The 25,742-nt window shown below is 40.0% G+C and overlaps 1 protein-coding gene across 1 annotated transcript in view; it reads right to left on the bottom strand.

Annotated features, from left to right (window-relative positions):
• Window positions 1–2,539: 2,539 nt before the first annotated feature.
• The window catches only part of LOC143179394 (protein turtle homolog A), a 41,082-nt gene continuing 17,879 nt past the window's right edge, over window positions 2,540–25,742 (bottom strand). The window contains exons 2-9 of the mRNA XM_076378608.1: window positions 13,528–13,872; window positions 11,088–11,408; window positions 10,245–10,396; window positions 9,996–10,149; window positions 9,076–9,369; window positions 7,651–8,040; window positions 6,691–7,008; window positions 2,540–3,078 (exon numbers count right to left, since the gene is read on the bottom strand). Of these exons, the coding sequence (XP_076234723.1) occupies window positions 2,540–3,078; window positions 6,691–7,008; window positions 7,651–8,040; window positions 9,076–9,369; window positions 9,996–10,149; window positions 10,245–10,396; window positions 11,088–11,408; window positions 13,528–13,872 (2,513 nt within the window). The remainder of the gene's footprint in view (window positions 3,079–6,690; window positions 7,009–7,650; window positions 8,041–9,075; window positions 9,370–9,995; window positions 10,150–10,244; window positions 10,397–11,087; window positions 11,409–13,527; window positions 13,873–25,742) is intronic.

Consider the following 25,742-nt stretch of genomic DNA (forward strand, 5'->3'; position numbering starts at 1 on the left):
TGGGGAAGATGGATTAACTTTTCATACGAGAACGAACTCGCTCTGCTTCACTCATATACTGCTATTCATATATACTAATAACAGTCCTGTTACATTTTTTACACGCTACTTCCATTTATCTCCACATGTAATTCCAGGTGTCCCTGAATCAACGACCACCATTTTCGAAATCTTACTCCGAGTTTCACTGTCCCATATCCACTATTCTTCAATTCCCAAATCCCTTAACCCCAGGATCCCTCAATATCTCCCTCTAATTTATTACTAACATTCGTTGCAGCAATTGTAGAACTCGGTCCACCTATCCATCTGCAACACTTCTTCCCTTCATTCCTCGTAACACATCTCAAGCGATAACTCCGCGGCGATCCCCATCCATTACAGAAGTAAACTGAACGACAGGCTCGCGCCCATCCGTAGAGAGGACAGATTACCAGGTGTTTATTTCCACGCGATGTGAAACGAGATTCACTGCGCGGCTGTTGTCCCAGCGATATGATTTATTGGTCTCCATCAGCTGTCGGACCCACCCGTTTGCAGCGTCAAACCGCGCGTAGACCGAAATCCGCGCGGAAAGCTGCGAATCCTCTGTGTACGCGATGAATACGGTTACCTGTTAAACGAGATACCTCGAGAGATCTCGAGACTCGCAGCCAGGGATAAGCGGCTTAACGATAATATCTGCCGGCTCGGTAGATAGCGCCTGGTGCATTCGGAATTAGTCAACGATCCCCGAAATGTCATAGGGTTAATGGAAGGGAAACAGATTCTTGTCGGGGAATCGGATTTCAAATTTGTGTCAAATCGCATTTGGTCCGATTCCAAGGGATGAGATGAACGAGTGGTTCATGTGATGGTAACTTCGTGGCTAGAATAGGGGATATTGTTGGAAGTAACTTTGAAATTGGCATGTAAGTTCTCTGAAGTAGGTTATTAATTGTGTAGGTAATTAATTTGAGTAAAACTGGGTCTACACTACATGTTATGTAATAAACTTTTATTGTACAGAAAATAGAAAAGAAAGATGTTATACGTATGTCTCTTTTCTGTTTTCGATAAAGTTATATAAGTTTGTTATGTAACACGTAGTGTAGAGCCAACTTAACATTGCTATTTTCGCTGAAAATTCTATTATGTGTAGAGTGAGGCTAATTTTAAATAGAATTGTTTTTAAGTTATTCTTATGTTTCTTTCATAGATTTATAGTGTCCCCTTTTTTATAACAGATTTTGCTATAATTTTCTTTTATTATTATTTGTAATTACGTAAATTATGGTTATGGCTTTCGATGAAAGAAGATAATCTATAGGGTTTCCTGTTAGAAATTGGCATAGATTCTAAAAATATAGTTACTCCTTTCTTTCTGTTACAGTCGTAAATAATAATTAATAATTTTTAATAAAGGAACGACGTAGTATTATATTTTTTAATCTACCTAAAAGTAAATGCATTTATCAAAAATCTATTTAATACCTTACCAAAAAATGGAAGTTCGCTGAAATTTTTGATGAAAGAATTGAAGCAGTATATTTTTTAATCTACCTAAAAGTAAATGTATTTATCAAAAATCTATTTAACACCTTACCAAAAAATGGAAGTTCCACAACTGATAACTTTTGTTAGCCAACTGTAAAATGAATGAACTGTAAAGAAGCATAATATTGAAAAGTAGAAATGAATGAATCCAAAAAAGTGTTCACGTAATTAATATCATCCAACAGACCAAAAAAAAGGATTGAAAAATGATCTCTCACCTGTCTCTCCCTAGTCCATCATCAAGGTATCACCATTGAGAGTAACAAATTCAATTTACGAAACAACGAGGTTTATTTTATCCATATATACAAACGTTTACAATACTCATTAAAAGGTTTCGACGAATTGGATGACCACAAAGCATGGCGATGCGTCCGCCAGTGAAACAATCTTCAACACGAAATCACGATGACTGAGATCGAGTACGGGAAGCTCACGGCTGGTATAAGAACATTCAAAGGGTGGAGGATTTATTGTCTATGTACAAACGCCGTAAATCGAGCCGTTCGCGGTAACGAAAGGGGATACTTCAACGCCAGCTGTCCCTCTCTTACCTCTACATACAGTCACTTACCCTAGGTGAAAAATAAGAGCAAGACTTCGACAGTTCAGAAAGGGAATCTTAAGTATACTTATTGTCTATGTACAAACGTCTCAAGTCGTGTTCGACGCTTTTGGCAAAAGTCGATCTTAGCATCGCGTAGGAGAATAAAAAGAGCCACGTACCTCCCTTCCCCCTCGGTTCCAACTCCACCCACAAACCCATCAGTCTTCAACTCTACCATCCTTAACTTCCCAACAATTCGTTACACCAGCAACCTTTTCTCAATCCCCCTCCAGAATGGCCAGTCCAACAGGATCCAAGTAACAGAACCAACCGTCGAGCTGACAGATTCGACCAAAGTTTCACAGGCAGCGGAGCAGAGGGAAGCGAAGCGTGACTCGTCGATTTGGCCAGCGTCAACCGTGACACCGGTTGCCGCCATTGGCGGACCAGGACAGTCTATATACAGCTTTCTTGGACGCGAGAACTTCTCGTGTAGATGTCGTGAGTACGGTGAACCGGAAGCGTGCTCGGTCGCATCGGGTTTAGGCTTTTCTCGAGCTTCTCGACGTAGCCATTTGGGTAGACCCAGGAGTCCTTGGTGTGCAGGACCGAAGAAGGCGAGGGATAACCGAGGTCCTCCAGGTGGTCAAAGTCCTTCGTCCTCTCGTTCACGGGTCCATAGTTCGGCTCGAAGATGTCTGGTCTCTTGTCCACTTTATTCGGAATCACGTCGGGATCGTCGTCCGCCATGTCACTGGTCGTCTGGCTCTTCGTCTCGTTTCTGGTCTCCTTGTTCAGCGGCGCTATCACCACTCTGTCCTCTTTGTTCCCGTACTGCACGACCTCCGTGTGTGGCTTAATCGGCTGCATCGGGTGGTTCCGACGATACAGGGTCAACGTTATCCCGACGATCAGAATGCACACGGCTGTTATCCCGCCGGCGAAACAAGCCACCAGGAGGCTGTAGTCTGTGCTCTCGTCTGAAGTTCCGTGACCTGCAGACAGAGAAACACGTGACTCAGGGAAGGGAGGGTAGTTACCCCAGCGAGGAGTTGAACGTTGTTAGTGGGAGTACGTGGAAACGACTCGGGGAAAGTCGTACGGGAGATACCTGGATGGTGAAGAGTTCTAGAGCGAGTACTGGCTGTTTCCTTGTATGCAGGATGTAGTACTAGTGGAAGCACTGGCGGTGGAAGTATTATTTTCGTGGGATTGTTATTGGAAGTAGTGCTGGGTGAAGAACTGTAGCTAGAGGCGGTATATTCGTGCTGGTGAATAAGCTGCTGGAGGAAGTATTGTTAATAGAGGTACTTTTGTTAGACGAACTTCTGATGCATATCTCGGATGTTCAGTCACATAGCAAACAAGTGGAATTCGCTCTGGCTTTGAAGTCCAGATATATTATTACTAATGGAAGTAGTGTCGGTATAAGTATATTGCTGATGGAATGATTGCTACTAGAAATATTGTCTTGGGAATTAGTGCTACAGAAATGGGTTAATATGTTCGTAGAATATATAACCTTTCCTTTCATATATTTTGATTTTATTATAAGTACTTAGTCTAAAAATATACTAAATTGACTGATACTAAAAATTGTAAGTCAATGTACCTCACAATTTGGAAAAGAAAATTGAATGTATTTTATGTATTAGACCCTAAAAAGTATATACTAAAAAAAATTTAACAAATATTGCCTATACCTGGAAAACAAAATATCATCACTTTTTGAGCCATTTAGCAATCTAATTTTTACAAGATTCGTAAAAAAAATTGTATATTGAATTCATTTAGCACTGTGTATAGAGTAGTCAATCGAAATTTAATTGAAATCGTTTGAGTGGTTCACGAGACAATGGACCATGAGGTTCGGCAATTTTCCATACGAATAGAACTCAACTGTTCCCTCAAGCCACCAAACAATTCCTTTATTTTTTTGTTTTCTTATCCCTCTATAAACCAACCACTCCACAAATACATGGATCCACTGAAACCCAAACAAGCTCCCTTGCAAGCCTCAGAAAAATATTATTTTCGATATAACAATTCTCCCTTCTCCACCCTTCAAAGTATTACACAAATGAGGCCGAATTACTCGAGATCAACGGCGCGTTAGTAATTGAAGATTAAGCAAAGCAAGTCAGAAGCAGCTTGTCCCCAGCATTCCGTTCGAAACGACCAGTCAAGGCTCCCCCTCTCGTCAGAAGGAGGATTCGAATCGGCGACGACAGCGTCGTCTGTTCTCGAAGCAGAGCGTTTCAGACGTGTCCGGTAAACGAGATTCACCTCTTCCCTCTATTTATCGGATCACGAAGAAAACGTAAAGAACTTCCAGCGACGAAGATTAAGAGAGGGAGGGGGGATAGTCGGACCACTGACGATGATGGCCAAGGCTCTTTAGCATTCAGAAAACGCCTTGGTTCGTTAGCCAGCAGAACGTTTCGCGTGTACAGCCGCGTCTATCTGTGCACGTGCATCTGTACATCTATTTCATGGCAAACATATACAGAGGGATAATTCGATTTACGCGCAAGTAACGTTTACAGGTAATTTGTAATCAGGACGAATGGCTTCTAATACGCTTTGGGGTAATTTTACGTGGAATTAGGGAAGGAAGATGCGATATAGAACGTCTACGTGCAGTTTGAAGAGTGTGTTTGAAGGAAGGTACTAAGAGGTAAAAATATTTTTGTATCTGTTTAATAAATAAAATGATATAATAATTAATTGGATAACTGATTGGTGTTATTTGAGATACAATTCCATAACTACTAACCTCTTTTTTATTATACTACAAAGACTCACGTTCTAAATAAATAGTATACGAACATACAAGAGTCAGGGATAGACACGATAAATAACTTCTGCTGAACAAAAACACATTGTAAGTCAATAGACCGCTGCTCCAGTTTCTAACATAAATACTCTTCGGAATATCCAGTAAACATTATAAACGCGCAAACACAAGATAAATTAAGTGTTACTCTGAAACGCTATAATGTTCGAAATGATTCAATGAGAAGTAAATATTGTGTAATCAATGCTATTAAGTTCATTGATTGGATCTTGCACTATCGATTCTCATTTTTCCTCTCATATTTGAAAATGGCGTAGGTAACTGAACCAGAAATTAATGTTGATTAACACGAGGAGATCAGCAATCGTCGATTAAACATAAAACAGCTATGAAATAACGCGAGGATTGATTCATTCCTTTTTAAAAGCCTTGAAAAGCTGGAAAAATCTTAGCAAGGAGACAGGGTTGGAGGTGGTCCAGGGTGCAGTAGCCTCGGCGCTTCTGGAACGCATACAGTCGAGATCCAAGATGAGCCTGCGTCGCGAACGTGCTTGGACACCAATACACGCACACAGATAGACAGCTGGAGACACCGACGCGCAAACGTTTTCCACACATAGTGGAATCGTCCACGAGCCGGTATGAATAAACCATGAGGATGGAAATTAAAGGCGATAAATGCGCCTCGAATGAGACAGCAGCGAGGAAAGAGACTCACTCTTTATGGGATTTTAATTCAGGGCCCGCGGAAAGGAGGACACGCAGGAGCGTATCGCACGGAAGGAGGGTGAAAGACATCTTGAAGTTAGCAGCGTGCATACGAGTGTAATTGCACCCCTGAGCCCGACAGAGGGATGATTGCGAGATGATGATATCAATCGAGTTCTTGATTCAACATGGGCTAATTAGACAAGTAGCAGACGCTTCAAGGGTACCTCTTTTACTTTGATAACGGATGGAACTTGTAAAACCCTGGAGAAAGTAGGGTATAAATAAGTAAATGATGTCTGATTGGGCTGGAGAGAGTAATTAAGTAGACCTCGGTGAATGAGCTTAGTTTCGATACCAATTCTGCAATAGTGAAGATTGTAGAAAGGCTATAAAAATACATAGGTATTTAAATGTTCTTAAATTGGGAAGAAGGGGTATGCTCTATATATGACTCTTTTATTTGTGAAACTTCGAATTAAAAAATTTAGAGATTTTTTAACTTTATAGACATTGGACGTAGTTCTGTGAGCTAAACCACAATTTCTTGACTGCGCAGTAAAAAACAATAAATAACACTTTTTACAGATTTTAGGGAAAAGAATTTCCATGCAATAAATTAATCATTTGTGCTATTAATTATTCGTTTATGTCGTATTTAATAAATCTCCTGAACTACTATCCTACTGAACCAGGTAAACAACATGTCTGCTCCTAGCAGTAAACATCTACTGTACGCAATCCGAATACCTTCTGCAATTTTTTTATTTCTCTAAATCAAGATAAAGTTTCTCTATCTCCATCTCTACCACAAAGATTAAATCCTCATTGCCCACAAGCATTGCATTAGTATTATAATACAGTACATCCGAAGTCAATGCAAACATTAACAATAGCTGTAGGTATGCAAACTGCAACCTACAGAGAAGATTCGCACTTTGAGGTACTGTTCCAACCTCAAAAAATGATCCCTGAGAATAATACAGACCTGATTGGGATCATCTCCTGATTGGGACAGGGACCATCTCCTGAGCTCGGAACAATACCTTTACATCTTCCCAGATATTTGTCGCGCTGAAAGAGACAGATTTAAAGAACTCACCGGTGGTGTACATGGCGACCCCTTTGAGCGTGACTGGTTCAAGGACAACAGGTTCACTTCGCCCCTTAGCGTTGACGGCGTAGAGATGAAGCCTATAGTTACGGCCAGGCTCTAAACCAGGAACCTCGAAAACCGGACCAGAGGAAGTGGATCTCTCTGTGTGGTTCAGGTAGATGGTATTGACGTGATAAACGTTCTCCTCGCTATAGACCTCAAGCTCGTAATTAGTCAAGGGCAACCCGCCGTCAAATCCCTCGGAGCATCTGACGATCAGCCAGTCAGCGTCTCTCGCATCGGTGGCTTTAAAGTCCTCGTGACCTGTTTCATAGAGAGGAATGGGATAGATCGTCAAACCAGCGTACATCCACAGAGAATAATTTCGATTCTCACGCCTAGGTATCTCGTTAAGCTATTGCAAGAGAATGCCAAATGCGTGACGCAGTTTCATTATTAACTTCAAAGAGATACTGCTCAGGTCTGCGGGAGCCTTAACTATGTCCTAAAATAATTTCAACGTAAGTTAACACGTCTCACGAATCCTCCAACAGATATTTTTGGAACTAAATTACACCTCTGCTAACAGAGGAAACTAATTAATCCTTCGAGTAGAATAACAAGAGCAAAGGTACCCCAACGACGTTTAACGCGTCACCTAGGTCAACCGATCCTAAAACACCATCAAACGTCTCAGGCGTCACGCTACTCGTATATCGCTACCCTGTAACGAAAAACCCGAGGACCCTTAAACCCTCCTGTAAACGATCCCCAAAGTCCGCCTAATTTCACGACCTTTTACACGCACGGTCGGACACTCTCCTAGGGGCGCAGCAGGAAACAAGCTGTTGAACACAACGAGGCTATCGATCGTAAACCATCATCGGCGGTGGGACCAAGGTAACAGTATCGTTAACGCTATCTAGGTCAGCAAAGAGGGTTCGCAGTCGCTCTGGTGTCGCTTACCCATTCGATACGCGTAGGGTCCCGTCGACTGGAGAGCAGTGCAGTTCTGCAGGGGATAGGGTTTTCCAGCGATGATGATCTGAAAGAGGCACGGCGTCTTCTGCACCCCTATCCTGTTCTTGGCCCAGCAGGCGACCGTACCGTAGTCCATGTCGTTCTCTGGCGTGTAATTCAGCCTGGACCTGTGCCAGTGGCTCGTGATCAGGCTCAGAGGCTTGACCTGCGTGAATCTATTGGTGGGCACGCTCATCAGCTCCCCGGAATTGTTGAAGGTCCAGTGGAAAGTCGTGGGCGGCGGTTTCGATTGGACCCCGCAGACTAGCGAGATCGTCTCGTGCTTCAGGGCGCCGACCACTTGAGTGGAAGAGCCGTCCTTGCAGACTGGTGCGTCTGAAAATGCGACAGGCAACGGGCTCGAAGTGCTGACCTGACACAGGGCCACGCTTCTGCTTCCGAATGAGTTCTGTCGCCGTGGCCTTTTTTCGCCCTCCCAAGTGACGTTAAAGGGGATGGGATTCTACGGATGTTCCTATGCAGCTTCGCGAGGAATTTAATACTTCGGGGCTCCTTGGCGCAACGCTGTTCCCCGTGGCGAGAAAGCTCTCAGTCGATTTTAAAAGCGAGCCTGAACTTGCGGTGGCTGTGACTGTTGTTGGGAGACGATACAGTGCGAATCGCGGATTTCTAGGTACGGAATATTGATTCGAGGCTTACTGTGTTCTCGTTTCTTAAGGGGGTGGCTTTAATTAAAAGGATTGTTATTTTTTCAAAATGTAATCTCTGTATATATCATCTCCATGTTTTTGACTCAATAATCAAGAGGATGTGGTTAACTATTTAACTGATTTGTACGAGATTTTATTATTAGGAGTATTAGCTGCTGAAGCTTCATTTTTATTTAGGGTTTGAATTCTTCGAATTTTTGTCCAAGCCTTCGAGACTCGAAATATGTAGATTTAAAGCTTCTAGTTTTAATTTTAATTTAACGTCGACATTCCTTACTCAAGCATTGAATTATTTTAATTTATTTTAAGTTTTCCACTATATATGTAAAAGGGCTGGGTTCGAACCGACCTATCGCTACGTTTTGGATTACGAATAAATTCCACCGTGATGTTCCCTGACCCTCCAGGGAGAATAGAATTTGAAGTCAAAAAAATTTTAATATCTACCATGAATAATTTCAGAATGCTCATACAAATCTACCGAAGGATTTTTTATGAATCGTCCTCAAACAGATGTTTCATCCTGATAAACGTTTTGATTCCCCAAAGAGAAATTTAGAAAATCTATTCCCATTTATTACTTCTGAAAAATTAACGAGATATTCCAAAACATAGATTTACAAGTGAAATATTTTATGTGTGGGATATTTACAAATACTTTGCCCGTAACTAAAGGGAATTTGTAGAATTTTACACTCACACATTATTTCGAGCGTCACGGGCCTGCTGGTGGATCTACCTTCGACGTTGACTGCCGTGCAGGAATATTCACCAGCGGAATTTCTAGTCACGCTTTGCAAGACCAGAGATTGTCCGCCGGGAAGAAAAATTCCAGCTGTCGCATTCTGATGCAATTCCTTGCCGTCTTTGAACCACATCAGCTTGTATGCCTTCGGATTCGCTTGAACGTCGCATTCGAAATAGACGTCGTCGCCCTCGTTTATGTCGTTCGCCTTTAGACTCGAACCAAGCTTGATTGTCACTATTGGCGCATCTGGGAATGGCAAGCGCATCGAATAAACGCGGAGACGCGACAAATGTCCTTCCAGTCAATATCGCAAGTACGAATCCTTTATTGATTCAGATCGTGAAAACTAATGGAGCACAGCTGTACCTCGGGAATTAAATTGGATTCGGAATTGCTAAATTTGTTAAGTAATAACTAGATAAAGAGTAATGCATTATTCAGCAATTTAAGGACTTGTAATGAATCACAATTTGAAAGATACATTATAATAAGCTGTATACTGAATGAAGGACTAATTTTTATTATTATTGAAACAACATTTGCAACTCTCTAAGCAGAAATCATTAACAGAAATAATTCCCAATTTTTTGTAATATTCAAATTATCAATTTTATCCGTTCCCTTTATTCGACGAAATAAACATAATATTCTTAATATATAAATATCACATACTGAAGGACTATATCCTTTATTTTGAATTTCCAATATCATTAGTTGAATTTCAGTGTCGTTTGAATGAAATGCAAAGTATTGCTAGCTGGTTGCAGGAAATGACTGAGCTCTGATAAAGTTGTCTAAAACATTATATTTCTATGTTGAGAACAGTGGTGAGTTGATTCAAATGTAAATGAAACAAAGTTAGCGTCACTCACAGTGAACCAGCAGCCGCCACTTGTCCTCCAGAGCGCTGTCATGCACGACTGGATTCTCAGCCCGACAGATCAGGTACTTCCCGTCGTCCTCCATGGTCGGCACATAACTCAACACGCTTCTCGTAATGTTCGGAGTGTTCGGACTATCTGCAAACTACGAAGAACTCAGAATCTAAGCTGAGCGAGCACGTGTAGCGCGCTCGCGAGACCCAAACGCAGCAACGCTACATTCAAAAATGTTCCACTCACATTTCTGGCCATGTGTTTGACCTGATGAGGGCCCTTCCACCAAGTGATCACTGCCTTTGGCCTGGAACCCGAACTCGCGCACTCGATCTCGTACGTCCTTAACGCTAACAAGTGGGGTCTTTTGTTTGTGATATTGACTACCAATGGTTTCACTAAAAGTACAAAAAAAAACATTTTTGCCATGGGAAAAATGATTCATCACGTTAGAATTAGTTAATGTGTATTTATTAGTTTTTTAATGTTTATTATTGTGGTTAAAGATGGATTCTTTAAGGTGTCTATGAGATTCAAATTTGTGGCCAGTGTTATTTCTATGGCTCCCATAGTTTCTATGTTGATATGAAAATGAGAAACTAATACTGTGATTTTTTTTATACTGTGTATGATGTACTACTACTGTTCTAAGGAATTTTACAGGTAATTCTTTATAATTATTTAAAGCCAAGGAGGTTGTTAATTTCATCTTTTCTACCAGCACGCAATGCAAGTATCAGTCTTCATCATAAATTTCAGTTATCTCCCAAGGGTTGAGTCATGCTTCTAAGAGTAGTTTTCCTTGAAAGCACGTTGCTCAAGATGGGAACCAGCGCTCTTGGGGTCTCGAGCTGAAAATTGACTACTACGTGCTTTTGCGTGGTTTCATATTAACTATTCATAGATCAACATAGTATCGAAGGATTAAAATATTTCTCAAAGAAACAAAAAATTGTGTTAGCACACCTTAAACAGTTACAATTCGAACATCTCTATTCCTAATTAAACTCCTGAGTTATCCATTTGTATCCAACGAGTATCAAATATTTCTGTGATACAGTGACTGAATCCTGTCACTGTCATACTTACAGTTAACATCTAGAGTGATCTCGGTGGTGAGCGCAGGCACGAGATGCGTGTTGCTGGCCCGACAAATTAGTCTAGCCCTGAGGAACTCCCTTGTGACCTTGGAGATATCCAGACGATTTATCGTGACGCCCCCATGCTCGAGCGTATAGGTGTCGTCCAACATTTTCCCCTCGAAATGCCACGTAACCTTCGGAGGTGGGGAGCCCCCCTTTACCTCGCACAGCAGGGACAACTCGCTACCCTCGTTGAAGGGCTGCTGTATCTCTGCTGAAGCCAAACTCCTACCAGAGCTGGTATAAATCACCGGCTTGTTTGGTGGCACTGTCACAGGAGGTGAATTTATGTGAGTCAGACAATGCATGTGCACGTTAAACGTTTGAATATTATTTCTCGTGGGTGGCCCTTGCTCTGATTATTTTTTAATTAAATGAATTCTTCTCGGGGCACAGAATATAATAACATCATCAGTCTTTCTTTCGTTTTTGCAAACGATTTTAGAGTTGGAATTTTCTTAAATTTTTTAATATTTTAGTAATTCAAATATTTAAAATTTCAAAATTTTCAATTTAGAAAGTTCTGAAAACCGCTTTACTTATTTCAGTTTCTTTCTATTTTAATGTATGTTGACTCCCTCGTCTTATATAAGAAATTTTCTGCAGTAGTGAAAACCTGTGTACCGAATACTGGAAAATGAATGTATTATAATTAGACCGCATAAACAACGCTACGCATCACGAAGCAATCCAGAAACACAAGAAGTCGGTTTCAACTGAAACATTTAGCGTATGTTTGCGCGATAAAATGACTAAGCGTATCGTACCGCGAAGCAAACTCGTGTGTTACTTCAAAAAATACGCAATAACGAATAATTCTTCAGCTTCGGTGCAGGAACACTGCCAGCGTAATAGCACCTGTTGAGCCTGTACCATGTTAAAATAATTAATTCAAAATCGTGTTAGTGTCGTTGCCCCGAAAGTAGCGCGGTAGTCATAATTGGATAAATGGTATTAATATATTTTTTTTCGTATTCTGTAGTCTATTAAAAGCGACCCAATGTCTCCAAGTTATTTTTGGTCCAAGAAAGAACGAATCAATGACCAGTCAAAATGACGTGAATTAAAATTAGAATTATCCGCAAAATTTGGTGTCGAGACATCCCAGGAATGTCTCTGTACTTACTGAGTTAAAATCCTATTGTTAAAATGCAGAATATCCAATAAAGTCGTGAAAACAGAACAGTGTTCAGGGGATAATAATTTCATATATTTGTATACAGCAGTACTCTGCATTTAGGAAGAGCAAGTACAATTTAGCTACGTGTTTGAGCTTTCAACTTGGAAACAGAGATTCGGTGTTGTAATTCAAGAGTTTGTTAGTAGCGAATGGCTCTATAGCTAACACTAGTAGCCACAGGAGAGTGGAGTACACGGGCCATCCATAACTGTATCGTAGCCATTGGAACTGTTAGTAAAACCTCGTAACCTTTTATAGTTTGATGCACTTCGACGAAAACACGCATCGATGGGAATCTCCATTCAGTTATAAGTTTAGATTTCTAAGGGAGGAAGCTTCTATAAAAGCTTCGATAAATTCTGAAAAATTAAATTTGTCTGCTAATTGAAAAATACATTCTTTCTGGGAGCCAAGGCATTGCGATTATTCTTGTGTTGTGGTGCAATAACTAGAGAGTAGAAATAATAGATATGAGAGTATCAACACAGTTATTACCACGTGAGTTGTGTAACTCTGTACATAGTCAGACAATCGATAAATAGAATGGCCTGAGTCTGGGTTAGACATTTAGTAAATAGTAGAACTCAATGTATGTTCAGACAGTTAGCAAGTGGTATAACTAGATATTGAATCGGACGTCCAGTAAGGGATATAACCCAAAAGTAGTGTAACCCTAGTTTATGATCAGACATACTTTAAAATTTATTTTTCCAATAATTTGAGTTTACAAGTAGAAGCTTCTACTAATGTTTGCAAAATTTATAAACTTTATAGTAGTAATACCTGAATATATTATATTTCTAATGTAATATAAGCAACTATTTACATGCCAGGCCAACGAAAATTCTACGGTAACAGAAGTTACAAATCTTGCAGCAAGCTGAAATTCTGAGAAAAGAATCACAAACATCCTTCAGAACACTCAGTTTCGAGTCAGTTCTCATATGTCATAGCAAGGTTCAACTTTGCTTTACTTCTCTCCTTACAGAAAGCGACTCCAAGAAGAACCCATCTACTCTGTATATTTGCAGGCGCAACGATGCATCTTCCAAGAGAAGATCTATGTATCACTTCTTCCTATGCCCACATAAGCAAAATCCATACGCAGAATTATTCCACGTAGGGAAGGTAAACAGACCCGAGTTTTAACCGAAACGTTGCCAAATAAAAATCGATCAGAGTCGATTATCAGAAGCTATACACTCACCTATCACCGTGAGGTTAACCTTTTGATTCCTCGTCGGACTGTTTTTGTAGTCCACTCTACATATGTAGACTCCAGAGTCGGTCGCTTCCAGAGGATCGATCTCCAATTTCGCGGGCTCCACGTTTGTCCTCATGGTCGCCCTTTCACCGAACACGTATGGATCTGACCAGAGCCCCGCCTGAGCTATCGATCTGCCGCGAGCGTCCACGCTGTATATCGGCTTGCCGCCCTTCTCGCCTTTGTACCAAAAAACCATGCTCACCACCTCGTTCCTGCTCGGTGGATCAATGTCGCAAGGTATCTGGGCTTTGATGCCAGCCACCGCCGATACATCTAATATTGGTACTGAAACACACCGCGAAACAATAGTGTTAGAATGCAACTGAATGTTATATTCGTTAATTGCTACCTTCCAAGAGAGAACGATCTTATTTTTACTTTCTGGATTCTTATCTGGAGTTTCTATGAATTTATAATCCGTAGCTAAGTGATAAAGTTAATCATAAGGCTGACTGCATGTATAGTTACTTCGGAGGGTATAGTTACTTTGGAGAAATCAATTTACACATTGTTCAATATTTTAAATGAGAGAGGAGGATAGATACAGCTCTGAGTAATTAGAGGAAAGTAAAAGAAATATCCTTAAGATAGAAAGGTCATCTATTTTGGTGACAGAAATAGTCCAACTGAACTATATTTATATTAATACAAAAATTAAGCATGGCCTCAAATTATACTAATTTTCAAAGTTTTATTCTTAATCCTCAAGTAATGTGATCGGGTCACAGTATTAATATTAATTCTCTCGGAAAATAACATATTCATAATTAAAAAGCTTAATTAGTAAAGTTACAAGTAAGTTACAAAGATTGATAAATTAAGGAACCAAAGTGTAAGTCCATTTATTTCCCCTGTGACTTAATACTTCGACTCTGCTGCAGATATGCAACAATAGAACCGCAGTAGCCAAAAAGTAAATATACCAGACACAGTAAAACCAGTTACTCCTCTGTCCCAACATATCCAAAAACAGGCTAAACGGTACAAAATAAATCAGCCACACCCCCACTCAACATGAATTCCCCCTTCAAACAACATCCCCTTATTAATCCCAGCAGCCGCGTTCCGCATTTCATCGGCAGAGAAATGACTAACCCCGCGAGGCGTCACTGCATGCCAGATTCCCAGAGACAGTTAGCGGAACAAGAGCAACCTCGACAGCGACATAGATTTTCTTCCTAATTCGGCTTCGCAGTGGACGCCCGCGACGGCGCCCCAGCGAATCTGAGATCGAGGCCACCGCAACGCCTGCTCCCGTATATTTTCTTGCCGCAACCGCAAATTTCCAGTTTTAGTCAGTCGCCGACCGAAAGCCGAGTTACTGCAAATTGGCCGAGGTCCGCTCGGGCAGCGTCCGCAGCCGAGAGGAGGAAGGGATCGGCGAAAACAAAAGTTCGTGGGGGGGAACACACGACAGGGATCAGCGTAGGGGCGAGGGTGTGGGCGTGCGAGCCGGAACGAAGCCAATTAATCGGTCTACTTGCCGATTTATGCCCTTGGTCCCGGGTTCGCCGCGGCGTCGCGATTTTATTGGCTTTCATAGCCACCTCATCAATCGTCCTGCCACCTTGCCGCACACCCCTCCCGACGTTCGAGTGGCGCCGCTCTAACCTCGTTATCCTTTTCCTGGTCGACCTTAGATACAGACCCGAGTCGCGGGAAATCGTCCTTCGCCGATCGCCACGGAGATTAATCGCGCGCCGCTTATCGATTCGGCCCCGTGAATGTTCGATGTTTTCTCGTCGTGCTCGATGCTTCGACGGTTTTCAGCGGGAACGTTCGAGGGGACGGCGACGCTGTTTGTTGGAACCTCGGGGAGAGTTATCGGAATTTAATGAGCCTGCTTTGGTCGAGAGTTGATGGGAGACCAGGGGGCTAGTTCAGTTAAGGAGCCGGTTTTGGGAAGAGGGTGAAGTGGTGGGAAGGTGAGAGAATGATGGTAGAGTGAATATTATACTGTGTTATCTATTTAGGATAGATATTTATGTAGATATAGAGATGTTTACTGTATTTATAATGAAATGTGGAATCTTGCATCAGACGAATCCATAGAACGAGCGGATCGATCGAGTCTGACTAATAACTGACTGCTTCTACTTATAATTTCTATTTATTGGAGAAACGATTGACGAGGTATATAATCAACAATGATCCATCTCTTTAAATGTTGCATTGTCCCACTTTTTGACTGTTTCGATTGTAACAATATTAATATACAATGAGTATTAAAAAGACAGGCACTTTCAATTAAATACCCGAATAATTGGACACTCTACGTCCTCGATACCAATTAAAACACATTTCAATTTGTAAGACGTGACCTGTGTATTAATTAATTCGGGCAAATTAATTGCGATTCTGAATATCACGTCAAGGATCATTATAAAACAACGAAATTCTATAACCTGCACATTCTGCATGTACTGAACGAAATTATAGCGATTGCATTAAACGCGTAACTACAAGCGATATTCAAATAATCATAGGTAACATCATTTAAACAATATTCGAATCGCAATCACCTTTCCAAACAAAAACACTAATTGTAACATTATAATTGTACATCATGTGCCATCATTAACCAAATTTGCAGAATAACAGTTGTTGCACTCCACCTTCGTAACTGCCTATAAATTTCCATTGGCCGATCATAAAAATTATACCTCGTGTATCAACCATAGAAAACAGCATCATTTCTAATACACTAAAATGCACATACAGTGATCAAGAGGCATTGGAACTGCCCCGCAAGAACAATAGCTTTATCCTCCATTCCGCTTCGAGATGGTGATGCCGCATGTGTAGCACGTACTCGATAAAAATTTCGCGAAATTTCGCCGGCCGCTGTGATACGTCGTGTACCTATACGAGTTTCCGGGAGTCATCGAATTTACGAGCGATAGAACGTTTGAGGAAAGGTGCGCGCGCTCGCATACGAGAGCACTTTGATGCGAGTTTAAACGGAAAGCATCGTGTGCAATCAAAAGACGCGCCGTAAAGAAGCCTCCTTTGCGAGGCGGCACGAGTTTAGGGGCAAATTTGCGATATGCGCTGCGACCTCTTCTTTGAGAGGGTTATCAGCTTGTTACTTATTAGAAGGCTTTCGACGTGCAGCAGAGGTTTCCAAAGTTTGAAGATACACTCGCCAACGGGGCAGAAATATTTACGCGCTGAAGCTACGAGGCAATCTAGCCCGACAAAAGCAAGCTGAAAGTAATAGGCGATGCACGTTGTATACGCTAAAGTGTTCAAGGCTTTCCTTTTATTTCAACAAGCGGCGGGATTTTTGAAAATAAAGGAGAACATCGAGCGGCATAGCTCTGCAGGAGAAATTATAATTCGTCTAGTAGAATACTCAGGTTTTCATGGCATAAAATTGATACCATTTAAAGATAAGTACTTCTAAATAGGTGTTCTAAGATAGTTGGAGTATTCTAAGTTTTTGTTTGAAAAGATACTCATTAATACTGATACAAAATACATAATAAATATTAATATTCTTTTTTATTATTTTCTACTCTCTTTATTTTTCTCGTCCATTTTCATGAAGACCACTACCACACATAAATGCTTAAAAATGAAATATAAATATTCCTCTTCTTTCTTGTGTAATATGAAAAAAATTATAAACATGATACACAACAATTTCTGTAGTCAATGTCTACCCAGAGTTCCAATCACTTGTTTTACTTCTTCTATCACTCAAAGCGTTGATAGGTCACGTCGCCAACGTAGATAGCTCGTTATAGTCCCCTGCCGAAACAGTCTCTTCGAAATTCCATAAACTATAACACGGTACGCGGATAATATGAAGCATAGCACAACATTTATTTATTGGATCGATTCTAATCCTCAACCGGAAATAACTGTTCATCAAAACGGACACCTGTTACCCACACCGATGTGTAATATTACCTCGATAAACGGAGGACGTCATACGATGCTGAATAATTCCTAATGCACTTGCCAAATTGTGGCGGGCCGATAATTCGAGTGATCAAACGTCAAAGACAGTTTGGAAAGCACAGGTAATCCTCCAGTGTTCGTTGACACTACAAATACTAATAGTCTACGGGTTCTAACAGAACGAAATCCAATTTATACTGTTTCCTCAAAGAGATGATGCTGCGAGTAAATTCATAGAATTTGTAAGGTATAGGGCAGACTGCTAAGTCATTCTGTGATTAATGTAATCACTGATATACTGGTTCTTTCTACGATCATTTCCATTTTTAAGAGAATTTTTCAACCTTTTTTTCTACAAACTTCTAATTCTTCGAGGGAAAAATATGAAATGAAAAACGATTTATTAAATTTTAAATGTTCATACAAATTTATAGGTATTTTTATAAATGCAAATAATGAAATATAATTGCTGTATTTATTTTAAATGAATGATTTTAAAAATAATCATTTTGCTACCTGGAATAACCAGTAAATAAATAAATTTTTCATACCACTTGAAAGTATTTAAACGATTATTTCCGTTTCAAACGCGTGATCTGTTTTATAGAAAAATATTAAAAATATTATTTCACTGTAAATAAAGAATGTATGAAATATGTAGTCGGCTATTTGAAATCGAAGGTATGTTAAATAAACAGATATTTTCAATATTTCCGAATAAACATCAAAATAAAAATAACGAGCTGAAGTACTACTTTAAATAATTATTATTTTCATGTCAAATAAAACTTGGTATTAAAATTATATTTTAAAAATCTTCGTAATAAAATTTTCAATAAAAACAATTGCAATTAAAGAACCAAAGGGGTCCCTGAGAAAACACTTTGCAAGCCCTTTGGGAGATCACGACCCACAGCTTGGGAACCAAGGACCTGCTCCTACCCTTCTCACCCAAGAACCTCCTCGCAAGTGCATCAATAACACCATCAATATACCACCCCAATGAATCAGCAAGTATTCAACCCACGACTCGAAAGGCAACCCATTTCAAAGACGCAGAAATAGATAGCGTACACTCGGATAATAGGTCCCTCCAAGTGTCTCTGAACGCAACTGTCCGCCTATAATCCCGCGACTCCACAGACGCCATAAATTGGCTCGAAATCCGCAGGTGAGCCTAGCAAATATCGGTGACTCCCTCGTCGACTTATTGGCGTATGGATGCATGCGCAAACAACGCGCAACGAGCACGTTTGCGCATTCGGTACGCGTATTCAAGCAGGTATAAACGTTTGCCTGGGGGGGGGCCAGCGGTAGTCTGGGTTCTTAGGACGGGACACGTATCCAGGCACACATCGATCCTGGTGTAATTATTCAAAGCAAATGTGAGCCGATGTCGTGGATCAGTAACGCACAGTATTAGCCAGCTCTCGTGTGCAGATGGACGAGTACACGCGCGCCGGTTTTAACAGACGGTCCGAGGGAGAATCGAGCGCGAAGCAGCACGCTCCGCGGACAGAGCTCGGACCTTAAGCGCGAGAATCGATCCGACGGGATCAGCCATAGACCTATTCACAGCGACGAAATTAACACACTCGGAGAGATTCTGCAGGTACTTAACTGGGTCACTTGGAAGACGATTTTCTAGTCTGGATTGTTAGGGGATGATATTTGTTAAGAGGCTTGGTTTGTCACTTCTCTAGAATTAAGAAAATAGATGTATAAATTAACAGTTTTCTTATTGAACTGATGAGGAGAATATTAGAATTTTTCAAGAGCTGTTTCGAGTTTGCTTTTATATAGAGGGTGTTCGACGAGAGAGAGTGCCTTTATATGGAGGGTGTTTCGAAGGTGAATTCGACAGATATTAGAAATTTTAGAGGGTGATTCTACATGTATATCCTAAAACAAGACGAAAATGAAGAGAGACGAAATTGCATAAATAAACTGCTTAAATACAGTTAAAATACGTCTGACTTGAAACATATTCTACTGACGACATGCATTAGTCAGGTCAGAGACAGCGAAGTCGTTCAGCGAGGAGCATTCAGAAGCTAAAGGCGTTCAAGATGGACTCCTTTTAAAGGTACGGATGACCACGATCACTATTCTCTATATGTCCTCCCGGTGCAGCGGCGACCAAAAAAAGAGGAAATTTTCGTGGTGTGGGTGGTCACGATCCCTTTAAAATTACTACCTGTCGAGGATCGATAGAGTCGGGTCGCGACGCAAGGAGCATTTATCAAATGAAGCTCGAGGAGAGCGAACGTGGCATTCCTAGGGGTTAAACGGAGTAAAAACAGCTGGGTGAACTGATAGGGAGCAGTTGTCACGGGGTCGTCGAAACGCCCGTAAACACGTTCATGGAGAAGACACGTTCACGTGCATTTCACAGCAATTGTTACCTTCCGTGGCCGTTGCAGTTCACGACGCTGGCGACAGTTTCGTTGGTGACTCGGTTCGATAAACAGTGCCATTTGTACAAATGCTCTAACGAGGCGCAAAATCGTCCAAAAGGAGTCTCATAAGGAATCGTAAAAAAATTTACAAAGGAAATCCCAAAGGAACACAAACCTGAATCCTAAAGGAACCCAAAAATGGATTCTAAAGGATCCAAAATTAGGTCTCAAAGTAACCCCGAAAAAAGTCCCAAGGGAATTCCAATATAGGTTTCAAAGGAGTCCCAAAATAAGTTACAAAGTAGTTCCAGAATAAATTTCAAAGAAGTTCCAAAATAAGACCCAAAGGAGTCCCGAAAAAGTCCTAAAGTAAGTTCCAAAAGAATTCCAAAATATATAAGTTCCAAAGAAATACCAAAGAGGCCCTTTATAAGTTCCAAAATAAGTTCCAAAAGAATCCCAAATTAAGTCCCAAAGAAACCCCAAAAGGTGCCCAAAAACTCCTTTATGAGTTCCTTTAGAAACTCCTTTTGGTTCCCCTTCACAAAATTATCGACTCGGCAAACAGACGACGACTAAGAACGTCAAAAACCAACAACCAACAATTTACCTAAGAAAGGGTCGAGTGAGAAATTTCTTGTCTCACACATGTTGACCGCAGTTTGATCGAGGGTCTCGATCGACAGGAAGTCCTGTGTAAACTATAAAAGATAAGTATAGCTTTGTGGACCATCTGGTGAAATTGTTTCTCACTTGTTCAGTTTTGTTTGGAATGTGAGAGCGAACCGCTGTAACCTTTGCAAGGGTGAATAATTATGTTTAGGCAATGTTACACTATTTCTTGAGGGTTGATTTAAATTTACTGTGATGCTGCCTGGGGACAAGAAACATCTAGGGAATAGCAAGAGGAGGAGGGATGAAACCAAGATATTGGGGTAGAGAGTGGGAGACGGAAGTAACATCCAAGAAAAGGTAGGGGAAAGTGGAGAAATATAGAAAAGAAGGGATACAGGGATGAAGAAAAAATCTGGGGATCAAGAAAAGGGACTAGAGCCTAGGATCAGGGGTAAGTCGAACCTTTTGGGGCCTCTGTAGGGTTTGAAGCTTAGAGGATGTATTTTTGTAAGTTACTAAGACAACAGAGGGGAACGAAAATGTTTAGAGAGCGATCGGAATGGTGATATCGAACTGTAGAAAAATAATTTTAAACTAAAATTGTGTCCAGTCGTTATTATAAAATATAGTGATATATAACAATTTCTAATACTATTTCTATGGGTCATTTAGTCGCACAATTTCTTTAAAATTCTACTTAATACAAAAATTTTTAAGAAATTTACTGAATGACACTTTACTTTTCACGTTATGTTAAACGTGCAAGTTTTAAAAATATAACATCGCGACACATTTTCCTGCATAATTTTTGACGCTGAGTGCACAACGAGAACAGTAATGAAAATTTAAGCGAAAGAAGTGTCTGTTTTCTTAACGACGCATTCTGAATACTGATCATTAAGAGTGGCACCGTGCTTCGAATACGTTATTAAAGTTGTAAACGAGAGTTTAAGTTTAGCAAACAATGTAACGTTTACAGTACTTCGTTCAAGAAATTCCACTGAATACGTGATTTTAAAAAATTGCGAAAATTGTTGCTAAGAGTTCAGACTCTTAGCAATTTTCTCTTGGCTTTATTTTCGTTAAATTACTACAAACTCCAAAATGTTTCTTTCACGCGAACATCGTGCGTCCTTTCAAATGCTAATCTAAATTTGAAACCACCTAGAGTAATACCAATGCAGCTGAAAACACGTGCAAAGTAAAATTAAATTCATAGTATAATTACCAACGTGAGACAACTTTCGAATTACAATGTATGTGGTTTTACTAAATTACATTAGGAACATGTTTTCGTCAAACATGCTTCTCATTGCATCCATTATGAAAATGAAATGCATATAGCAAAATGATAAATTCTAGAGTAATTAATTACACAGTCACCAGCAGAAATTCTCATAGTAAGGCATATTACACTACTTCCATTCAAACTCCATATGAACAAATCCCCCCCCTCCCCTTTGCAATAACTATTCAACTATGTTCGACTTCTAAATAAAAACGAAACTATTTGAGTTCTCTCACAGAACGAAATGTTAAATGTCGATTCTGGACCAGTGACGACGGTGCTCAAAGGAAGCGAATGAAGGATTGTAAAAACGTGGGGAGAACAGCCAGGCCCTCTTTCGCTCGTGTGACACATTTCTCGAGGGGTGGCACGTTTCGTGGCTAATGCCCCGTGTGTCGTTTCTCGAGTTTCACCCGTTGTGACTGGCAATTGGATTTTACGGTGCATCAAGCGCGCTCGCGAGTGCTCCGCCACGCAACTTCTTTCTCGCGTTACATGCCGCCATTACGCGCGCGAGCTGCATTCCCCGCGTTCCAGCAACTTCGGATCGAAAGACTTATGCGCCTTTATAGGGTATCGCGATACACAATTTCATATTACCCCTCTTACGAACTCGGCAATTTTACCGTCAGCCCCTTGCGCCCATCCCCACGGGGCAAGTATAAACATGCATAAAAGGTTGATAGGAGAAAAATACGAGGGGGCGTTCCGCTGTTGATATTTCGCTCTTTAGGATTTCCCGACGACGACGCTTCTATTTTCGCGCTTGCTTCAGCTTGTAAACGTGACGGCAGTTGCGTGAGGAGATAAGGGAATTTGGGACTTTGATGGAAATACGAGTCGTTGTTGAGGAGAAGGGGGTGGAATTGGGAATGTTTCTGAGGTGGAGAGTTAACAAATCTGTAGCTGTCAGCCAGAGTAACCCAAGTCGATTTTTTCAAAAATAAGTTTTTTAGAGGAACTTATTGCTGTGTCGTTTTATTAGAATAATATAAATTTTATCGCATTTGTTTTTCAGCTCTCCTGCAAAATAAGAAAAAAAGACTTGGATTACTCTGACTCTGAGCTACATAAATGTGTGGTGTACGCTTCATCGATTGATGAAATTAATTAACCTTGAAAAGTCTAAAAGAAGTCAAAAGATCTGTACAAATTTTCAAACGACTTTTTGCTCTCTTTCTGTTCTATAAAATAATGTGTATAGAATTTTCAATAATTTGTTTTGGGTTAAAGAGAAATAAAGTCATTTAAGATAAGGAAAAGAACAATTTTTTAAAGTGCGTTCAAAAGTTAAAATTACAGTGGCGTAATTTAGCTGTAATATTACGCAACACAGCGTTAATTATCGTATTATTTAAGGTGTAAAGTTTAATTAATTTTCAGCAGGCAACGTGGAAACAATTTTCGGTGAATTAATTGAAATTCTTCGCGAGTGAATAGTGGGCAAGGTGTTATACGAAACTAGGACGAGTTGTATCTTTGGAACAGTTTGAAATATGAAGAAAAGTTTCGAGGCACATTTACACGATAGTCTGCATTCTGACTTTCTGGGTTGAAATTACTATTACGATTTTAAGAACAGTTGAGATTTACTATCATAGAAACTACCATATTTAATAGCAATAGTCTGAAGAAATAGCTTAATTATTCGAATATGTATTTTTCGATAATTTTGCAATAGTATTTGTAAAATAAAATTATTTGTCTGTGTAAAATAAAATTATTTGTTGTTTCATTTTAATCGTCGCTCGATCGACAATTATTTAAATGGCTGTACTGGTCGAAATTGAGAAGAGGCGAACATACAATTCGTTATTTCATCACATAATATTGACGTATCGTGACACTGATGAATATTGTTTAAACGCTAAAATTAATGTTAAATATTATATGTTTGATTGTTTGTTTCTGCTCAATTTATACTTCGCCTGGATTTCATGGACGTAAAATATTAGGGTAGAGAATATGATACACTTTAGGTACTTACGTAATGTAACGAGTACATGATAATCGCCAGTTTATCTGACTTATGATCATGTAAAAGAAATAAACATTTTCTAAACATCCTGTAAAAATACACAATAGTATCTTTACATTGAAATATTTCTATCGAAGTAAAAATTACACAGAGATTAAAGCTTCAGTTAAATTACAGGTGAATATATTTTTGTAGGAACATTTAGAAAAGATCCAAGCCACAAGGTAAATGTTCCTTTCGGTTTCGTAGCAAAACATGGACGATCGACTCGAGGAGTCTCACCCCACGTTAGGTGTTCGGTGAAATTACGCGTAAGTAAATAACGATGTTCCGTTTGTCGAGGATAAACCGGTCTGCTCTACTGTGAGAAATGATATAAGGGGGTCGCATTATCAATTTGAGCCATACGGTCTTATTCCAAGACGTTACACGTTGCACGTATTTGCGCCCGTTTGCCTAATGCAATAGCCATACTACTCGCGATACATGAAACCATGTTTGTCCGTGCATATGCTTCCTCCTTCCCTTAAGTGTGCCAATGCTCGAGTGTACTACTGCAATATGCGCCCGTTCATGAGAACGGATAACAAACGACAATGGAAGCATAGTACACGAAGATCAGGGAGAAGAGGGAGAGGGGAGAGCCTCTTCTAGGATCGTCTTATATGCGCAGACTGAATAATACATGTAAGGAGGGATTAGAAATTAAGAAATGAGAGGCTTATCGAGACTGTAATATCGAATTTATTTAAATGTGCTTCGAAAAAATGTGTTCCCTGCTTAGTGTAAAGTACGAGTCTTTTTTTATTCGAAAAAATGGTGCTCAAGGTGATTAAAATAACCTATAAATTCTACCATGTAAGGAGTTGCCAAAAAATTAAAATAAGAAATACAAGTTTGTTTAAATTGAATCAGTAAAAAGTGGAGCAGTTCATATCATAGACAGGCCAGCTGAGAATCTACAAAATTCAAGTAGATATTTGTAATCGAACTCGACCTCTGGTAACGTGAAAAGAATTATATAAGGTCTGATTTAGAATCAGAATTTTCTTCCCAAGGTGGCTATTATGACAAAGAAGGTCACGATAGATCATTGTTTCGAGGATCTCGCGAGCTCACGGTTTGGGCAGCCGTTTCATCGGAGAAAATCACGCTCGTTTTTCACTACTGATGTCGGCAATGTTTCTTCCAGAACATTCGGGGCCAAGAAGCGTATAAAGGTCCGAACGTTATAGGAAGTCGATGGCTCTGTGGCTGACCAGCTAAATGAATCCGGATCCAAGGGATAAAACGAAGAAAGAAATTCCCTTCCCCGTTTCTCTCCAATCTACCTTTCGCCTTGCGTCGCGATTTCATCTCATTTTTTATTCTTCATTACCGTAAATCCTCATTACGGTCCCAGTATAAAGTAGCTATTATCGAACACCACCTTATAGTCGAGGTATAAGGAGAGTAATTCTATCATGGTCGTATATCTTATTACAACCTTATTACTTGACAAGCGGAGAATGAAATAATTATCGCTTTTAAATTCACGACACAATATTCTGAACGTAATTTCTCCTTTTTTTTTTTAGTTAAGTACTGGTCTGAAAATAATTAGTTTGAGATAAAATGAGCCTTTGGACTTTTATTGCTGAGCTATATTTTTTATATTTTTCATCATATATTTTTTCATACAATATGAATAAGGAGTATATGAACTTTAGATAATGGAAATTTTAAGTCTACAGTAATCAGAAATTGAATCCACGTTACCTAGAGAAACCTCACGTGCCTGACCATACATCCGCTGGTTCTACTTGCTGCGCTCACGAACGTCATATCACTGTACACTTTTCCTACATTATTTTTTTATATTTTTAATAAATTTTATGTTTGATACAATATGAATAGAGAGTATATGAAGTTCAGGTAATGGAATTTTATGCCTACAGTAATTAGAAATTGGATACACGTTACCTAGAGA

The sequence above is a fragment of the Calliopsis andreniformis genome, chromosome 5, assembly GCF_051401765.1.
Source record: "Calliopsis andreniformis isolate RMS-2024a chromosome 5, iyCalAndr_principal, whole genome shotgun sequence".
NCBI classification, from domain to species: Eukaryota; Metazoa; Arthropoda; class Insecta; order Hymenoptera; family Andrenidae; genus Calliopsis; species Calliopsis andreniformis.